General features: G+C 35.7%; 1 protein-coding gene across 1 annotated transcript in view; it reads right to left on the bottom strand.

Moving 5' to 3' along the window:
* Positions 1-16,911, bottom strand: part of SMC6 (Structural maintenance of chromosomes 6) — a 143,486-nt gene that overhangs the window by 102,938 nt on the left and 23,637 nt on the right. Inside the window, exons 6-7 of the mRNA XM_067283419.1 lie at positions 3,200-3,261; positions 2,365-2,445 (exon numbers count right to left, since the gene is read on the bottom strand). Of these exons, the coding sequence (XP_067139520.1) occupies positions 2,365-2,445; positions 3,200-3,261 (143 nt within the window). The remainder of the gene's footprint in view (positions 1-2,364; positions 2,446-3,199; positions 3,262-16,911) is intronic.

The following is a 16,911-nucleotide window of genomic DNA, read 5'->3' as shown; positions in this document are numbered from 1 at the left end:
ACTTATAACAAAAAGTGTATAAAAATACTTTGAAAAGTGATCCTCAATTATATGTCTCTATTGTGTTTCCTTGCAATGTTATAATAGTTTGAAATGCAACCATATTTACAAACATACTGTATATACAGGATGTAGACGAAACATTGCACATGGCTACAGTTCACTTCTATTATGCAACAACTAAGTTCAATTTCATTGCAGTATAGGTAATTGGTAATGGTTATTCATTGGTTTGGACACTACATATCCTAACCAGTTGCATGGGGACAAATCCTGCTAAAATATCCAAACTGAAACAACTGGACAGACTGTCTGTGTGACCTTTCATACTCAAAGCCATGCAGAGAAATTTTACCACTCACTTTTTTTAATGCTGTCTAGTCACTTCCCCTCTAAATATTTTTCTCTGACAGAAACATTTTGTATTGATCTTGAGATGCTCTACAGCTCTCTACTTTAAACTATGCCATTGTCTTTTGCAGGATTCAGGATAGGCTTATATGATTTTCCTCCATGCAAAAGAGTTGGCGGTGTATGGCATCCAAACGAACAAATAATCCACTAAAAGCTACCTATATTCCAATGTAATTGCATTTAGTTATTACAAATCATATGTGAGAAACAGCCTGCTGTAATGTTTGTGTTCACACTCTTATATAAGTTGGTTGTGTTAGCATATGTAATTTTGACTAGTCTAATATTTACTTCCTTTGATTACTTTTTTATTGTAATTACTTTTTTTTATACAAAGTTGTTACTGACTGCATAAAATCAAACATAAAAAATATTGCTTTGAGTCTGTAATAACTTTTTCATTAGACATTTGCTGTACTTAATGACAATAATGATACAAACATAACTAAACTATTGGGTTGTTCGAAAAGTTCGTAGCGATTTTTAATAGCCGACAGTTGAGACCCCGATTGACGCAAAAATGATTAGAATTGTACAAACCAATGAATATTACGATAAATGACCTTAAGACGCGTCCGTTACAAAAAAACCATTAAGATTATTCAAATAGCATTTAATTTGTCTCATTGCAAAAAATGGATGCGAACAACGTGCATTATTGACATTTGTTTCTTTTCTTTTTTTGTAAAGGCAAAAATGCTGTACAAACAGCAAAAAAGATATGTGATGTTTATGGTGGGAGTGCTGTATCAAAATCAACTGTTCGAAAGTGGTTTGCAAAATTTAAAACGGGTAATTTCAACCTTGAAGATGCTCCTCGCTCAGGAAGACCTCCTGTTATTGAAGAGGACCAGATCAAAGCATTATTGGATGAAAACCCTCATTACACAACTCGAGAGTTTGCAGACATAGTGAAGTCATCAAACAGTACTGTATTTCAACATCTAAAGAAGCTCGGATACATAAATCGTTATGACATTTGGATACCTCACGACTTAACAGAAAAAACTTACTGGATTGCATCTCCATTTGTGATTCTCTTGAAAGACGAAATGAAAATGACCCTTTTCTGAAGTGTTTAGTGACAGGTAATGAAAAGAGGATCATTTATAACATCATCAGCCAAAAACGATCATGGGGTAAGAAAAATGAATTGCCATTAATAACTCCAAAGGCCGGTCTTCATCCAAAGAAGGTCATGCTCACTGTCTGGTGGGATTGGAAAGGAATCCTGTACTATGAGCTGCTTCCACAGAATCAAACAATTGATTCTGATACGTATTGTTCCCAATTGGATAAGCTGAACATGGCAATTAAAGAAAAACGTCCGGAACTGGCCAATAGAAAAGGCATTGTGTTTCACCAAGATAATGTCAGACCTCACACGTCTTTACGAACATGCCAAAAATTATTGGAACTAGGCTGGGATGTTTTACCCCACTCCCCTTACTCACCCGACCTTGCCCCGTCGGACTACCATTTGTTCCGTTCTCTACAAAATTCCCTTCATGATAAAAACTTTGATACTTTGGAAGGTTGCAAAAACCACGTGGATCAGTTTTTCGCGGAAAAAACTGGAAAGTTCTACGAAGAGGGTATCATGAAGCTGCCCCATAGATGGCAACACATCATTAAAAACAATGGTGCATACATAATGGAATAAAAGTATATTTTTAGTTTAAAAACAATTTCTTTTATTTCTCTTAAAAACTTTCCGAACAACCCAATATATTATAAAATAAATTCTCCAATACTCTGTTTAATAATACATTTAAGAGTTTATTCTTGATTTGTAGTACAAATTAAACACCAGAACATCATTAATTATCTAAAATAATTCAAAATTCTTACATTTTAATTAATACTTAGTTATATTGTTATAATCATATAATATTAAAAAACAGAATATTCTGTTCCTCACTATTATAGTTTTAAGAAATATTTTCATACCATATACTTATCCTTGGAACTTTTAGAATTTAAAAAACTTCTACTTGTTTCTTGATTTAAAACAGACACTGGATTGTCAATCTGAAATAATAAAATTTTTAAAATAATAAACAAACTTTTTTCATCTGTAGAAAATCTCTAAGACAGATAATTAATATCTTATATGTGCAGTACATATGCAGATGCTCTGCAAGGCCTTGAGTGCACAAAATTATGCAGAAAAACCTCACACAACTTCCCCATCCATTTTTTGACTGTATTCAGATGCTTCCCTCTGAGTGTGTCCCAAAATTAGTACAAAACAAAAAATGTTTCGTACTAATTTTGGGACACACTACATCTTTGTAATTTAAATTGTGTCTCTATGTTTCATATGAGCCAAGATAAACTTTGTGAGCCCTTATAAGAAGTGGGTTAGGATGCATGGCAACTACACTATTAAATAGCCCACTACTGATTACTTATACTCTCGTGTACTTTTATTTAGCTAATATGTAGCAGAAGCAAGATATATTCTGGTGCACAATTTTTTTATCTATACCCTATATATTTTGAAAATTTATAGTAATGATGTAGTTTCAGTTAAAGAGTCAATCTGTTAAAGTCAATTTTTGCAAAGATTTTAAGTTAGTAAAATTACATCACTAAGCATATAACCCTTAACATATGGTGCAAGTGAATGTCATGTGTGAGACAAAGAATACTTAGTAGCATCCTCTCTTACATCTAAATTTCACATCATTTTTACTATATTTATATATTAGAGATTGTAATATGTTTTTATAAAATAAAACTATACAATTTATTATTTATTACTTTGTTAACTGTTTCTTACTTGAATATTGAATTGGTCCATCATGTGTACTAATTCTTCTCTTCTAGTTGAAATAATTTCACCTAAAATTATAATATAAAAATTTGAAAATCAATATTCAAGCATATTGAACGATACTAATGATCATTAATACTTGAATAAGTGCACAGAGATTTAAAATATTACTACTCAGACACCTTATACCTCTGAGAAATTATTAATTTAATATTGCAAACATTTTCCACCTGTTCCACAGGTCATCTTCAAGCAATTTTTACTTTTGGAATGTTATCTCGTGCCGGTTCGAATGTATATGCGCAAGATATTTCAAATTTTTAAAAACCATTGGAACATTCCATGTAAAATATAAAATATAAACAATAATAAAAACATTAATAAAATTAATTAAATAAACGTATTGATCTGCTAAATAATAACTTAAGGGACTTAAGCTGACATAAAATGCATTAACAAGTAATATATATCTATATTTTATATAGGATGAAGATATGCTGTATGCTTAATTAAATGGGGTGTTTGTCAATCATGAATTTCTTAGTTCAGGTTCGATGATGTTATGAAAATGAAGTTTCATAAGTAGATTCCTTAGATACCTTGCAAGGATTACCAGGTGAATAGGAAAGAGCCCAGCGATGACCAGGAGGGCATTGGTTGGAGTGGTCCTATAAGATTTGGTGATTGCAATCTCAGCTTTATGCTGCGCGAAGAGCAGTTTCCGTCTGATACGGATGTTGTTGGCTGCATAGCCCAACTCCTCGCTTCCATAGGTTAGAATCGGTTCAATTGCACCTGTATAGATGAGCTGGCTGGTCCGATGATCAAGCCCCCAGTAGTTCCTGGCAATACTCCTGAAGGAGTGGTTGACACAAATTGCCTTATTGTACACATATTGAGTGTGATCCCTCCAGGTCAGTTTAGGGTCAAGGATTACCCCAAGGTATTTCATACTATTGACACATTGAATCCTTTGGCCCTTGATACGGATGGTCGGTTTTTTACGTAATGGATTCTCTTTAGGAAAGACCATACAGTAACTTTTATTATGGTTAATGATGAGGTAATTGTCCTCGCTCAAGTTGAGAATACTTTGTAGGAGATTGTTAGTGTGCTGTTGAAGAACCTCATGATTTTGGTGAGAAAGCAGGATGACAGTGTTGTCTGCACAACCTTGCAGATAAGGGTTGCCCGGGAAGTCAGAGGTATTGAGAGAGTTGAGAAGCCCATCATAAAGAATGTTCCATAGCGTTGGGCCTGATTTGGAACCTTGAGGGCAGCCCCTAGTGATAGCGGTTTTGTACATTATGATTCCTTGTTCTATACTAGGACAGTTTGCCCTGATAAATAACTTCTGAGGAGCCCATGGATGTTGGCTGAACAGTTGAGATTTGCAAGATTAGTCAGGATAGCAGGCCACCACGCGTGGTCGAAAGTGCCCTTAAAATTAATCGAGATCATCATCGTGTGTTTCCCGTCGCTTTTGGCATCACAAACATAATCAAGGATCTTACTTATTGCTTGGTGGGCACTCTTATTTCTCCTGAACCCATATTGGGCTGGGTGAAGTGCATTTGTTTTCTCCAAGTGATGGAGGATCCATCCTCCCATTAGAGCATACAGAACCTTTCCCAAAATAGCCAGGAAAGATATGGGGTGGTAGTCAGAGGGCTTGGTGGGTGAGGTGTCCTTAGTCTTGGTGATTAGCTTTACGGCCGCTTTTTTCCAGATGGCTGGGAAATACTTAAGGTCCAAACATTTATTGAAGATAATTAAGGAAGTAGTAGGTATGGCCTCGTAGGCGTGTTGTGCCATCTGCCAGTTAATCAAGTCAGGGCCAGGGGCCTTACGCTTTTTGATTTCATGAAATTCCCTACTTATCTCCTCTGAGGTGAAAGGTCTATCATCGTCAGTCAGAAGGGGAATTAAGCTTTGATTTCTGATTTCTTGTTGCTTGGGATTATTGTTGGTTGGATTATCATGTGAGAAGAAGTCGGTAAAAATGACTTGGTAAGTTTCATTGAGGTTGATTGTCTTGCCAGTATCAATTGAGATGGTAGCTGGAGATGTCACAGGTTTTTTCTTTCTAATGGCCATGTAACAAGGAGTTGACCATGGTCCATAGTGGTTGGAGGTGGTGCAGAATTCCTGCCAAGACCTTCGTCTTGTATTGTTGATTAACATCTTGTAGTCCCTAAAAAAAATTCTATATTCATCAGTTCTCAGAGATTTTAATGCTGGGTCATCTGTAGTCCTGATCTTACGTCTCGCCCTTCGTACCGCAGTCCATTTGGCAGCTAATTCCTCATTTCAACAGGGGGCAGAGGGTCTACAGACCTTGACTTCGGTCGCAGAGTGAAAGGCCCTCTTAATGGAGGATTGTAAGGTGAAAACTACATTGTCAAGCATATGAGCAGTGTTAATTTAAATCAGACCCATGGGGTTCCAAATTGTTTTTAGTGTCTCTTCAAAACTCTCCCAGTTAGTCCTATTAGCAATAAAGTAGTTAGCATAAGAGGAGGTCCTGTTGATGGTGGTCTGAATATAGGCATGATCGCTCGCTGAGAAGATGGCCAAGGTTCGGTAATCAATGTTAAACCTGGTGGCAGGACTGTTCCCCAGACAGAGATCAATCCAGCTCTCACCGTTGTGATTTGAGAAGGTAGGAAGCCGACTCTTATTCAGAGAATGCAAGTCAAGTTCAGTCACGAGTTCAACCACAGCCAGACTCCTAGGGTCTTCAAAGGAGCTGAACTAGATAGGGGATTTGGAATTGAAGTCCCCACAGACAATCTTAGGGCCCTGTGGGAGGGCCTGGACAATGGTCTTGATGATAAGGAGAGGAGTCTCGATGTTTTCTGAAGGTGGGCAGTAGGTGTTGATTATGTGAAAGGTTGTGGAATCCATATTGACACTGATAGTGGTAGTGTATTCAGTACAGTGTTGAGAGACCAGTTGACAGATTAGGTTTTTATTCCTTATTAGAAAGCCAGTCTTAATGGGAAAATTGTCAATTTTCTTAGTTAAGTGATGACCCTGGCCTAAGAGGGCTACCTTGTTGTCATAGGTGTAGGGCTCCTGGTAGGCGAGAGTATCTGTGTCCCTCTCGACCATAATCTGGACAGTAGCTGACGAGGCCGTCTTGCATTTCTGAAGGTTAATTTGTAGAATTTTAAGGTGATGATAATCCTTAACAGTACTGGAGATCAGATTATGAATTGGAGGAGAATTATCCATGATGAAAACGAGAATGGAAAGTGACTTATTCGTAGTGGGTGCTATTAACCTGTATTGTCTTGTATTTTTTTAGAATAGGGCAGTTTTTGTCTAAGGCATTATGGTCTGTTCTTAACTTTTTGTGATCAGGGACAGTCTTGTTGTGTTGTATACAGTTAGTACACTTCAGATCTTTTTGTAAGTTCAGGCACTCCCTAAATTTGTGCTGTTTGGCATACTGACTGCACCGTTGCTTATCCTCGCAGTGGTGCAAGATATGTCCAAAGCCCGTGCATTTAAAACACCTCATGATCGAGATGTAGTCGTCAAATGGTATGGAGCACCATCCAACGAAGAGTTTCCCATGCTGCATAATCATGTTCTTGATTACTGGAGGTACAGACAGTATCATGTGCCTAGCCTGTTGAACACCTCTTGGGCTGAAGCTATGGCTGATCTGCACCTCCTGATTATAGACCTCCTCGTTAAGGTGGCTTTGTAGAAAAGTTTTGAAGATATAAATTATCGAGAAGTTCTGAGTCCTCAATGATCGAAGAAACCTTGAATAGAATAACCTTAGATTGCTTTCTGTTTCTGATTGAGATCCTAAGTTTACAAGATAATAGGGAGTAAGTCTGAATAGCTTGTTTTAGGGTATTTGAGTCCTCCTCACTATGGACTTGAATATTGAGGTCCCTGCTTGGGAGAAGGCCTGATCTGGTTAACTTTTATTCCTAATTGCCACGGGTTTATATGATCCTGAACTAAGTTCATTGTTTCTTCTGGGATCGGAGGGAGTTCGTTCAGGCCAGTAATGGGTAAGAGAACACAGTTATGTCCCTTTTTCTTGGGGTTTTCTTTCCCCTCGAGTTTAGCTGTACAGTAGTGAACCGAAAATCGGAATCAATTGGGGACTGGGGTTGTTCAGATTAGAGATTTGTTCCGATTACAGATTAGGTACGAAAAAATATATTAACCTGTCCAATGTTCAAATTTTTCTCCGTTGCGTGTCACTTCGTGTTGAATTTTTCTCTGATGCGTGTCGCTTTGTGTTGAATTTTCGTCGATTTTAAACCTAATGAAAATTTTTATAATAATAATCGAGGTTATCGCATCATTAAAAATTATTTCTGCATTTTGTACAAACAAAATAAATATATTGAAGAATATAAAAACATGAAAATTATACTTTAGAAGTAAATTTAGTATCAAAAACATTCGATTCAGCACGACACAGTCTGACTGAAAATCGTGCCGATTACCAGCGATTCTGATTTACGAGTCTCTACTGTATTTACAGTAATAAATTTTGTTGTGGCACTCAATGGACAGGGATTTTTCTTGACAACCTCTGAGTAGAGGCACATATTGGAAGCTTTGGTGGAATTAGTGACTTCTTTGAGTGGCTCCCTGAGCACCAAGACCATGCCAAAAATTTGGTTAGCAGCGGCGTGCATCTGACTGCCACATCCCGAACACGTAAACGATCGACCACACGAACAGCAATATTGCTTTCCGAAGGTAAGGAACCTAAGATAGTGCTCAGGTTTTGGTTAATTGAAGATGTGAGATCTTCTTCAGCAAAGCTGTTGTTCAAACTATCTTCCATTGTTTGAAGTCACAGCACAGGAGAAAGTCTGACAAAGTGAGGAGATTATTACTTAGATGAATAACTACAAGCCAATAACTACCACTGAGCCGAACGGCGCGACACAAGCAACACTGGGAGGTAGGGCGATAGACACTTGAAGAAGACTTGGTAATGGAAAGTACTGCGTCCAGAAATTACAGGCTGAGGAACCGTTCACTCCGAGCGGCCAGAACAATGCTGAACGACTGACTGACCACGTGGTTCCAGAAAGCCTTTGATAACGGTAAAACCATTTGAACGCAATCCAAAACCATCGGGGAAACCCAATGGGGAAAGACAAAGTTCCGAGGTTTAACAATCCAGTACACCAGACGTAACCGTCCTATTGGTCGATATCAGATTAAGTTGGTAGGCAATAACAACGTCACTTCAAAAATGGCATCAAGCAGTCAAGCAACTGTTAGAACCATTACAAAGCCGTTAGTATAAGAAGTACCTTTCTAACGCAGATCATTCCCAAAAACGAGTTCTAATCTTCATAATCGTGACATCATCGGGTTCTTCTTAAATTCCGATATCCAAATATATATCACAATAGTACGTAAATAATAAAACTTTGCCAAAATTTCAAGTTAAGCATGAGCACAAAATCTGTCAACTTAGCACTTCAATTAACCAAACTCTGGGATAAGCAGTCTTATGTTAGAATGTTTTAAATTATATTTAAAAAATCTAGTAATGAGTTGCATAACTTTCCTGGCAAAAAAGTTGTGTGTGGTGCCATCTATTATGATAATGTTATTAAAATACTTATTATTTATTATAAAATGGCAAAAAGCTTAATTTTGAGGAAAGAGATGAATTTTATATATAGAAAAGAAAAACTGTAAATGCTAATAACAAGTAAAATCGGGGTTAAGTTTGACACCACTTGAAATACAACACACTATCCACTCTATCTCACCACCCATGCAACCTTTAACCACCAAAATTTAATAGCATCAATGTCCCTAAATACACAAATCTTACTGCAAATTTTCAGAAATTTTTGACAGAAAGCCAGGAGTTATTAAAGCTTCAAAAGTGGATGAACAAAATCCTCTCTCTTTCACACATGAACATCCATACATACTGAAAAATCACCACATTTTTTTTGTATTTCATCTCTGTTATATATAACAACCTGAAAAGTAAAGCAAATTAACTATTGTAAGAATAAATAACATGTATTCAACAAAATTTTCTTTTTATAGATGTTCCTCAAATGTCCATATTACGTAATATATATAAACAATTCAATAACCTAGATGAAAATTACGTTTTGTTGTTTGAAATTGTATTGAAGATATAATAATTACTCTTGTAGTTCATTATCAGTATCTAATCTGACTAATGCCAAGAAATAAACAGGACTAGTTAATTTATAATTTAAGTAATAGCTAAACTATATATTAACATTTAAAAGACGGTTAATGTTACCTATGGTAGCCAAGATGGCGGCGGGGAAATTCTAGAGGCCGACGGGGAAATTCTGGACCGCGGTGGGGAAATTTTTTCACTCTCCGTTCGAGATTGCGACCGGGATTACGTCATGATTTCGTCATCAACTGAAGATATCCGTAGAGGGCGCTTTGATTCTTCGAATTGCGTGTTATCGGAATTATGCAAATTTTTCCTCCGAGTATGAGTGGGCGTCTTGTCGTGCCGAGAGATTTCGTTGGTTTTTTCTTACTTTTGGAATTTTTGTATTACGAGGTAATTTGTAATGTTCTTAATTTTATTTGCGAATTTAGGCTGTTGGAAAAGTTGTTTATATTGAAAAGTAGGCTAAGCGTTTTCTGTGATTTTTGGATTAGATATTTCGCAACCGAGTCATGGCGGATTGTGATTTAGAATCGGACGGATTTTGGAAACAGTGTACTGGACGACGTTTTTATCAGTTAATCGAAGCGGAGTATTCCGAGTTGGGATTAGACGAAAGAATTGATGGCGGACTGAAATTCGCCGTGAAATTAGGCCTCCAACACGCCGAGGAAGTTTGCGAGGAATGCGGCCAAACATGCAAATTGATTTATCGCAGCGACCGGAATTCTTGCGCGATGCGTTGCCGAAAATGCAGGCGGAATAGTTCGGCTTTCGATGGAACGTTCAAAGGGAAATGCGGCAATGTTTCGTGGGCCAATCTGTTGGCATTCATATGGCACTATATTGGTTTAGAGTGCACGACGAGTAATTCGGCAATTTCCTCGGGCGTTTCTAAAAAGGCAGGAATAGACTGGGCTAACCACGTACGTTTCGTTATGTTAGTGTCCTTACACAATCTGACATCGTTTAAAATAGGAGGCGTCGGCAAAACAGTGGAAATAGACGAAACAGTGATATGTAAACGAAAATACGAGAAAGGAAGAAAGATGAAAAGCACTAAATGGGTCGTCGGAGGTTTGTGCCGGGAGGACAAGACTTGTTTTATATGCCAGGTTAATGACAGATCTGAAATAACTCTCAATTGGATCATTTCGAAATACGTTAACTCCGGCAGCTCAGTGTTCACAGACGAATGGAAGGGATATAACCACATCGACGATTTAGAAGGTATAGAAATTTCTCATAAAACAGTAAACCACTCTGAAAATTTTGTCAACCCGATTACAGGCGTTCATACTCAGAATATCGAAAGATTGTGGGGTCACTTAAAAAACAAGAAGAATTTGCCGAAACATTACACAGAAGATTTGTCGGATTCGTATATGTACGCATTCATGTATAAGAAGTATCACAATTGGACGTTAAAAAATCCCGGCGAAAAATTCCACACCTTTATCAAACACGTCAGAATGATATTTCCCGGTCGCGGAAAAGTACCTAGTTGGAAAGAACCGGAGACCATTCCGGCCGCTCCCGCACCTATTGCCAAGAAGAAAAAGGTGGAAAAAAACGAGAACATTGTTAAAAGAAAAGCGCAAAAGAGATCCTCTTCTCATGCCGGAGAATCAAGTTCAGTCGACGGGAAACGAAGAAAAAGAGGAAAGGCTCAGTAACAAAGTAAGTGCTCTTGTTTTTTCGTTCGTGTGTTTTTTAGTATTCTTAATATAGACCGTCGGGTAGAAATAACCTTCACGTCGCCGTTTAAATGTACGGTAGAAAGAAAAAATTTCGCGGTCGCCGCGTGCAATATACGGGCGGGGGAAAAATCCCTGCCGCCGTCTAGATTGTAGGGTAGAAAAATTTCCCCGTCGCCATCTTGGATAAGTAATAAGCTAAACTATATATTAACATTTAAAAGACTTATGGCATTTTTTTTATACCAAAAATTCCTTGTACAATGTTAATGAAGCAAGGTTCTTTATTGATAACCAAGAACTCTCAACGGCAACCTTATGCTAAGAAAATACATGTGATATATGTTTATATTATCAGGTGACCAAAAAAAGTGTGTGTGGTTTTTCAATGTTGTTATTCTAACAGAAATTACATGGACACAGTTGAGGTTATGCCCAGGCATCAATACACAACCAATAGCATGTAACATTGAATCAGGTGACATTAAAATGTGAAAGACAGTTCACGAAACTGTAAAAAGTGAAGATGACTACTCCCACTGAGTTATTCAAGAGTGGTAACTCTATGAATTTAAACTGGGGAATGCAACATAAGCAGCTTGCAAGATATGTGGAATATTTGGAGAGAACACAGCCCAAAATGGTTAAGAAAATTTGCATCAGGAGATCAGACTATTGAAGATGCACCTTGTGAGGGAAGACCAAACATCATTGATGACAATGAACTGAAGGTAGTCAGTGAGTTGGATTCAAGACAAATGTGCCAGGAGCTTGCAAAAAGGTTCATTGTAAGTGATGAAATCATTCATTTGCATTTGGAAAAGCATTAGAAGCTGAGCAAATGAGTTCCACATGCACTCAGTGCTGATAACAAGTTTCAGAGATTTACAATTTGTTTATCCACTGCTTTCATTCAGGCAGAGCATTAGCAAAGCCTCTTCTATGTATATTACAGAATTGTGTTCATTCCCAAAATTTGATTGATAGATTTTGATTAAACTTTGCCATTTTCCATTAATTGCAATGAAGAATCTAAAAATATAATAAAAAAAATGGGGTCCATGGCTTCATTTCTGAGATATAAAAGTCCTAGCACAAGCACCTGCAACAAAGTGATATCACACAAATCGTATTACTTCATCAGGCAATGTTTGAGATCACTAGCATATCTTCTATGGGCTTATAGAATTAGAGTTTATTCCCATTCTCAAGACTGCCATTCTTCATTAATTGAGATGAGGAATCCAAAAGTATAAGGGTCCATTTAAATGTGAAAAATCAGTTTTTTTCATATTTAGATGGACCTGTATTAGTTAATAGGTTATGATTTCATTTTCCATATACAGTAGGGTCAAGGTGACAATGCCCATGCTCCCTGATACATCTGTGTGCACCTAACAGAATTTAGGAGTCAAAAATAAAAGCAGCATTGTGTATGCCTAAAAGAAAATAGGTGAAAAAAATGAACAAAACAAGAACAAAGCAATCAGTGGCAAGTGCTTTGTTCTTGTTTTGTTTGTTTCTTGTTCATATTGGATCATCTCTGTGTTGACAAGGGCAAAGATTGTCTCTCCATACCTGACATCTCCACTGAACAGCAGCTATAAAGATTGCCTCTGTTGTGGCCAGCAGACATAAGGATAGTCCTTTTGGGGGTAAGTGCAAAGTTTGCCTGGCTGCAATTGCCAGATGCAAGGATTGCTTCTTCTGTACCTAACAAGTGTGAGGATTGCTTGTTTCTTTTCACCTCTGCCTCAATTCTCTTGCAATATGAAGTCACACAATGTCCTAGTAAAAATAATGAGCTATCTTTGGACCAGTTGATGTGTAATAAAAAATGATTTACATATAACAGCAAACATTCCTAACATTGGTTATCTTTCAGTGAATCTATTGTATACTACAAAGCCCAACATCAATCAACAGAAAACTTTGTTATGGTGAACTTCAGATGGAATCATTCATTATGATCTTTTCTCTGGCCAAATGATCACTGCAGATGTCTACTCAGCACAACTACAATGGGTTCAAAATGCACTGTTCCAAAAATAGCCCACACTTGTTAATGACAAAGGAATTGTGTTCCTTCAGAACAATGTATGAACAATGTACCTCACAGTGCAAGTGATCTAAGAAAAAATCAACAATCTCAGTTGGAAATTCTAACCCATTCTCCATATTCACCATACACATCACCATCAGACTATCATTCGGTGCTGGACAATCACATGCAACAATAATTTTGAAACTGGGCAGTACTGAAAACAGAGTTGAAGGATTTCTTTGCTTCTAAAGATTGAGACTTTTTATAATGGCATTTACAAAGTTCTATCTCATTGAGTAAAGATTATAGATTGTGATAGCACTTACTTTATTGAATAAAAAATATCATCATTCACTTTTTATGTACATTTTAATTTTAACCTCAAAAGTTACACAAACTGTTTTGATAACCTGATACATATGTTGCTAACTGTATAAAAGGCTATGCATCCTACTTGCCTATCTGACAAACTGTGAAAATAGTAATAGTTTGTTTTTTCTCATTTTTTCATTTTCTTTTTTCGTTGTACTTACAGGCCTCGGAGTGCTATTTCCCCTTTGAAAAAGTGAGAAAAGTGAGTTGAAATACAGAAAAAGTGAATAAAAAGTGAGTGCAATAGTGACAAAACAAAGTGAAAACACAGAAGGAAAACTCAGCAAAACAGCAGTAAAAATTGTTATTTCTTTTTATTCTGTTATGGTTAAACACATTTTAAAAATTTCTGTATATACTGTAATATAGTAGCCACTCGTTATATCGCGTTTTTTTGGTCCCCTAAATTTTAAAAGCATTTGAGTCAATTAATTTTAAATTACCAATTACCACTGAATTTCTATTTGCAACGAAATACGAGAAAGAGCTAAATATGCAGAACAGGTGGATAGATCGATTGTCATTTGTTTCCTTTTGATATAAAAGTTGTTTATTTATTAGTTTTAAGTACAGTCTCCTCATTTACAAGTTTCTGTGAATTCGAAATTTCATACATTTATGTGAATTAACGGTATTGCGTCAATTCACATAAAGGTGTGAAATTTCGAATTCACCGCATAACGTGTAAGGAAAAGATCTCTCTAATTCTGAACGAAAACTTCTAAAATTTTTATACAGTAGTAACTTCATTTTGCTTTTTAGAGAATTTTTACTCTGTAATTTTATAAGTTTTGATGTTCTATTATATATTCAATATTCATTTTTTTTAAATTTTCAATTACAGCATTTATAATTTTTATTGAAAAATATAAACTACACGAATTTCTAATAAGCGATTTATATAGTACTGTATAATAAAATCGCAATTGATGTTTTTATATCGACAGTATTTGTCTTTCAATGTCATTGTTAAAGAAACAATGCTAAATGGGCGTTCATGGTTTCGATGTTTACGTAAACGTCAATTAATTCGATATAACCTACGAATAAAATTCAGGATTGAAAAACTAAGCTTATTTTATATCAGAAACACTTGCTGATGAAAGAACAGAGATTCCATAGCATGTATAATCTGTTTAGTAAAAGCCCAGAATTTTTATTACTCGGTTATATCGCGTTTTTTTTTCTGTTTCCCGATAACCAGTGGCTTCTGTATTTCCAGTAAACCATGAATACTTGAAAAGTCTTTGGCTTCTGTAAATAATCAGTCATGAAAGATGATGTTCTTTTATTAAGATTATTCTGCATGTTATCAACTTCCTTCTATTTCGCTTCCTCTTGCTTTTGAACACTTAACACTAATAAGCATCACACGTGCTGCTTGTACTTCATTCATGTTCTTGCTGTTAATAGCCTTCTCCAGTTTTTTTGTTTGCTGCTTCTAACAAAACTTAGACTGTCGCATGTATTTCATTTTCTTCTACATTTTTCTGGTTTAAACTCAGTTGCCGTTCCATAATCTTCATGTTACGAACAGCTTTCTTTTGTTGTTCTTCAAAACATTTCTGTGCTCTTTTTTCCGTTTCTCTTATTCTTTTAACTTCTTTTCATTTTCCAATCGTTCTTGATAATTTCTATGCACCGAGGAAGCTAATTTCAGTCGTCCTTTGCAATAGGTACAAGGTGTGGGCTTTGGTCATACATGTTTAGTCCCTCCTTAACAATCAAAAGTGAATTAAGCATTCTTTCCAACACTGATGCTCTATCAGGAGAAAGTGCCCGGCATAAAATTGATCCTCTCATTCATGGGAACGGGATTTTCGATGCTGATTTCACTAATTTGGCTATTCTCGGATATTTATCATTATCAGAAACTGTTTATTTTTTAATGCTTCGAGATGTGTAAATATTGATTTCCAAATAAAATAATAAATCTGAAATAAATATACTCCAAATAATATAAGTAAAATAATATTTTATTAATGATTTCATAAATAAAAAGGAACTTTTTCCTGCAGATGAATAAAAACCAACATCGTTGCAAAGTTGTTAACCTTTGGGAAGCGTGTGAAAATCTTTCTCACAAGCAATTACATGTTGTACTTTTTACAACACTTCGAATATTTTAATTTATTTGGTAAATTTTATATGTAAATATGAATTTACATTTTCGTTTACTTTTTTAGTCTCTCAATTAATGCACAATTATAATCGGCATAAGAGAAGATTAAAAAATGGATATTTCACAAGCAAAGTAATCACACATTTTATGAAAATAACATTTACTATATGGAATAATTATACTTGTAGTCAATTTAAACATACATTTATGGGAAGATGTAGATGTGATTTAACGTTAACAATATGCTATGAAATCATTAAAGTAATTTTATTAAACTCAAGTTTATGAAATTATTTAAAGATAAATCAAGTAAAAAAATATTTTTGTAAACGACAACTCCATAACCCGATTGTTAATTAAAACCAAATAATCTGCCAAATTATTGGGCTATAACCAGGATAACTAAATGGTCAGAAACGAAATCTTTTTTAGTGGTAGGAGGTTACGCTACTATCTCGTGTTAATTTTAATAATTATATATTTTGAATTTAAAAGCGGCAGCAGTGTTGTCAGCTTGAGAGATTAATCCCTCTGCGTAATGTGCTTTCCCCTGCAAAAGGACTTTAGTGATTTTCTTAGAAAACAGCCAAAACTGCAGGGATGCTTAGAATACTTATTTTTAAACTCTGTAGAAGGAAATGCAATTCGGATAAGGTAGATTTTGGCAAATAATGAAAATATGGCATGAGTACATAACTTTACTCAACACTGGCTTCTGAATTTGTAATGAGAGGGGTTTTTTAAGTGCATAAAAGATTTTTTTAAATACGTTAAATAAATTTTTGTTTTCTATAACCTAACGACACTGAGCGGGCAGTTGCAATTTTGAGTCTGCTCAGGGCCGCGTATTTTCTTCTAAAAAATTCTATTCTGATAGTCCGATAATTCGGCAATTCGTTTGGCTTTAAAATTATTTTTGGTTTGCCCCACATCTTAATTAAGCACGTGAAAATGACCAAAAAAGTGAGAAAAGTGAGAAAATGACCTGAAAAGTGAGAAAAGTGAGGATACTTCAGAAAAGTGAGTACAAGTGAGAAAAGTGAGCGACTCCGAGGCCTGACTTATGTTTAGGAGTTCAAAAAAGTGGCTATACTCCTGCTTTTATATAATTTGTTTATTTTATTATTGTATGCATGTAGTTTGAAATATAAAAATATTTGAATTTATGGAATGTATCCTCTGAGGAATATGGTCAAACTGAAACAACTTCAATCATATTCTTTGATATATAAAACATTCACAATTTGGAAAAATCAATAAATCTTCACTTCCTGTCCTCCTGTCACAACCTGAGGAAGAAAAATCTTTATGGGC

The sequence above is a fragment of the Centruroides vittatus genome, unplaced genomic scaffold (genome assembly GCF_030686945.1).
Source record: "Centruroides vittatus isolate TY-2023 unplaced genomic scaffold, ASM3068694v2 contig_986, whole genome shotgun sequence".
In the NCBI taxonomy this organism is placed as follows: Eukaryota; Metazoa; Arthropoda; class Arachnida; order Scorpiones; family Buthidae; genus Centruroides; species Centruroides vittatus.
Note: the sequence above shows the minus strand (reverse complement) of the source record. Positions and strands in the feature narration are given on the sequence as shown.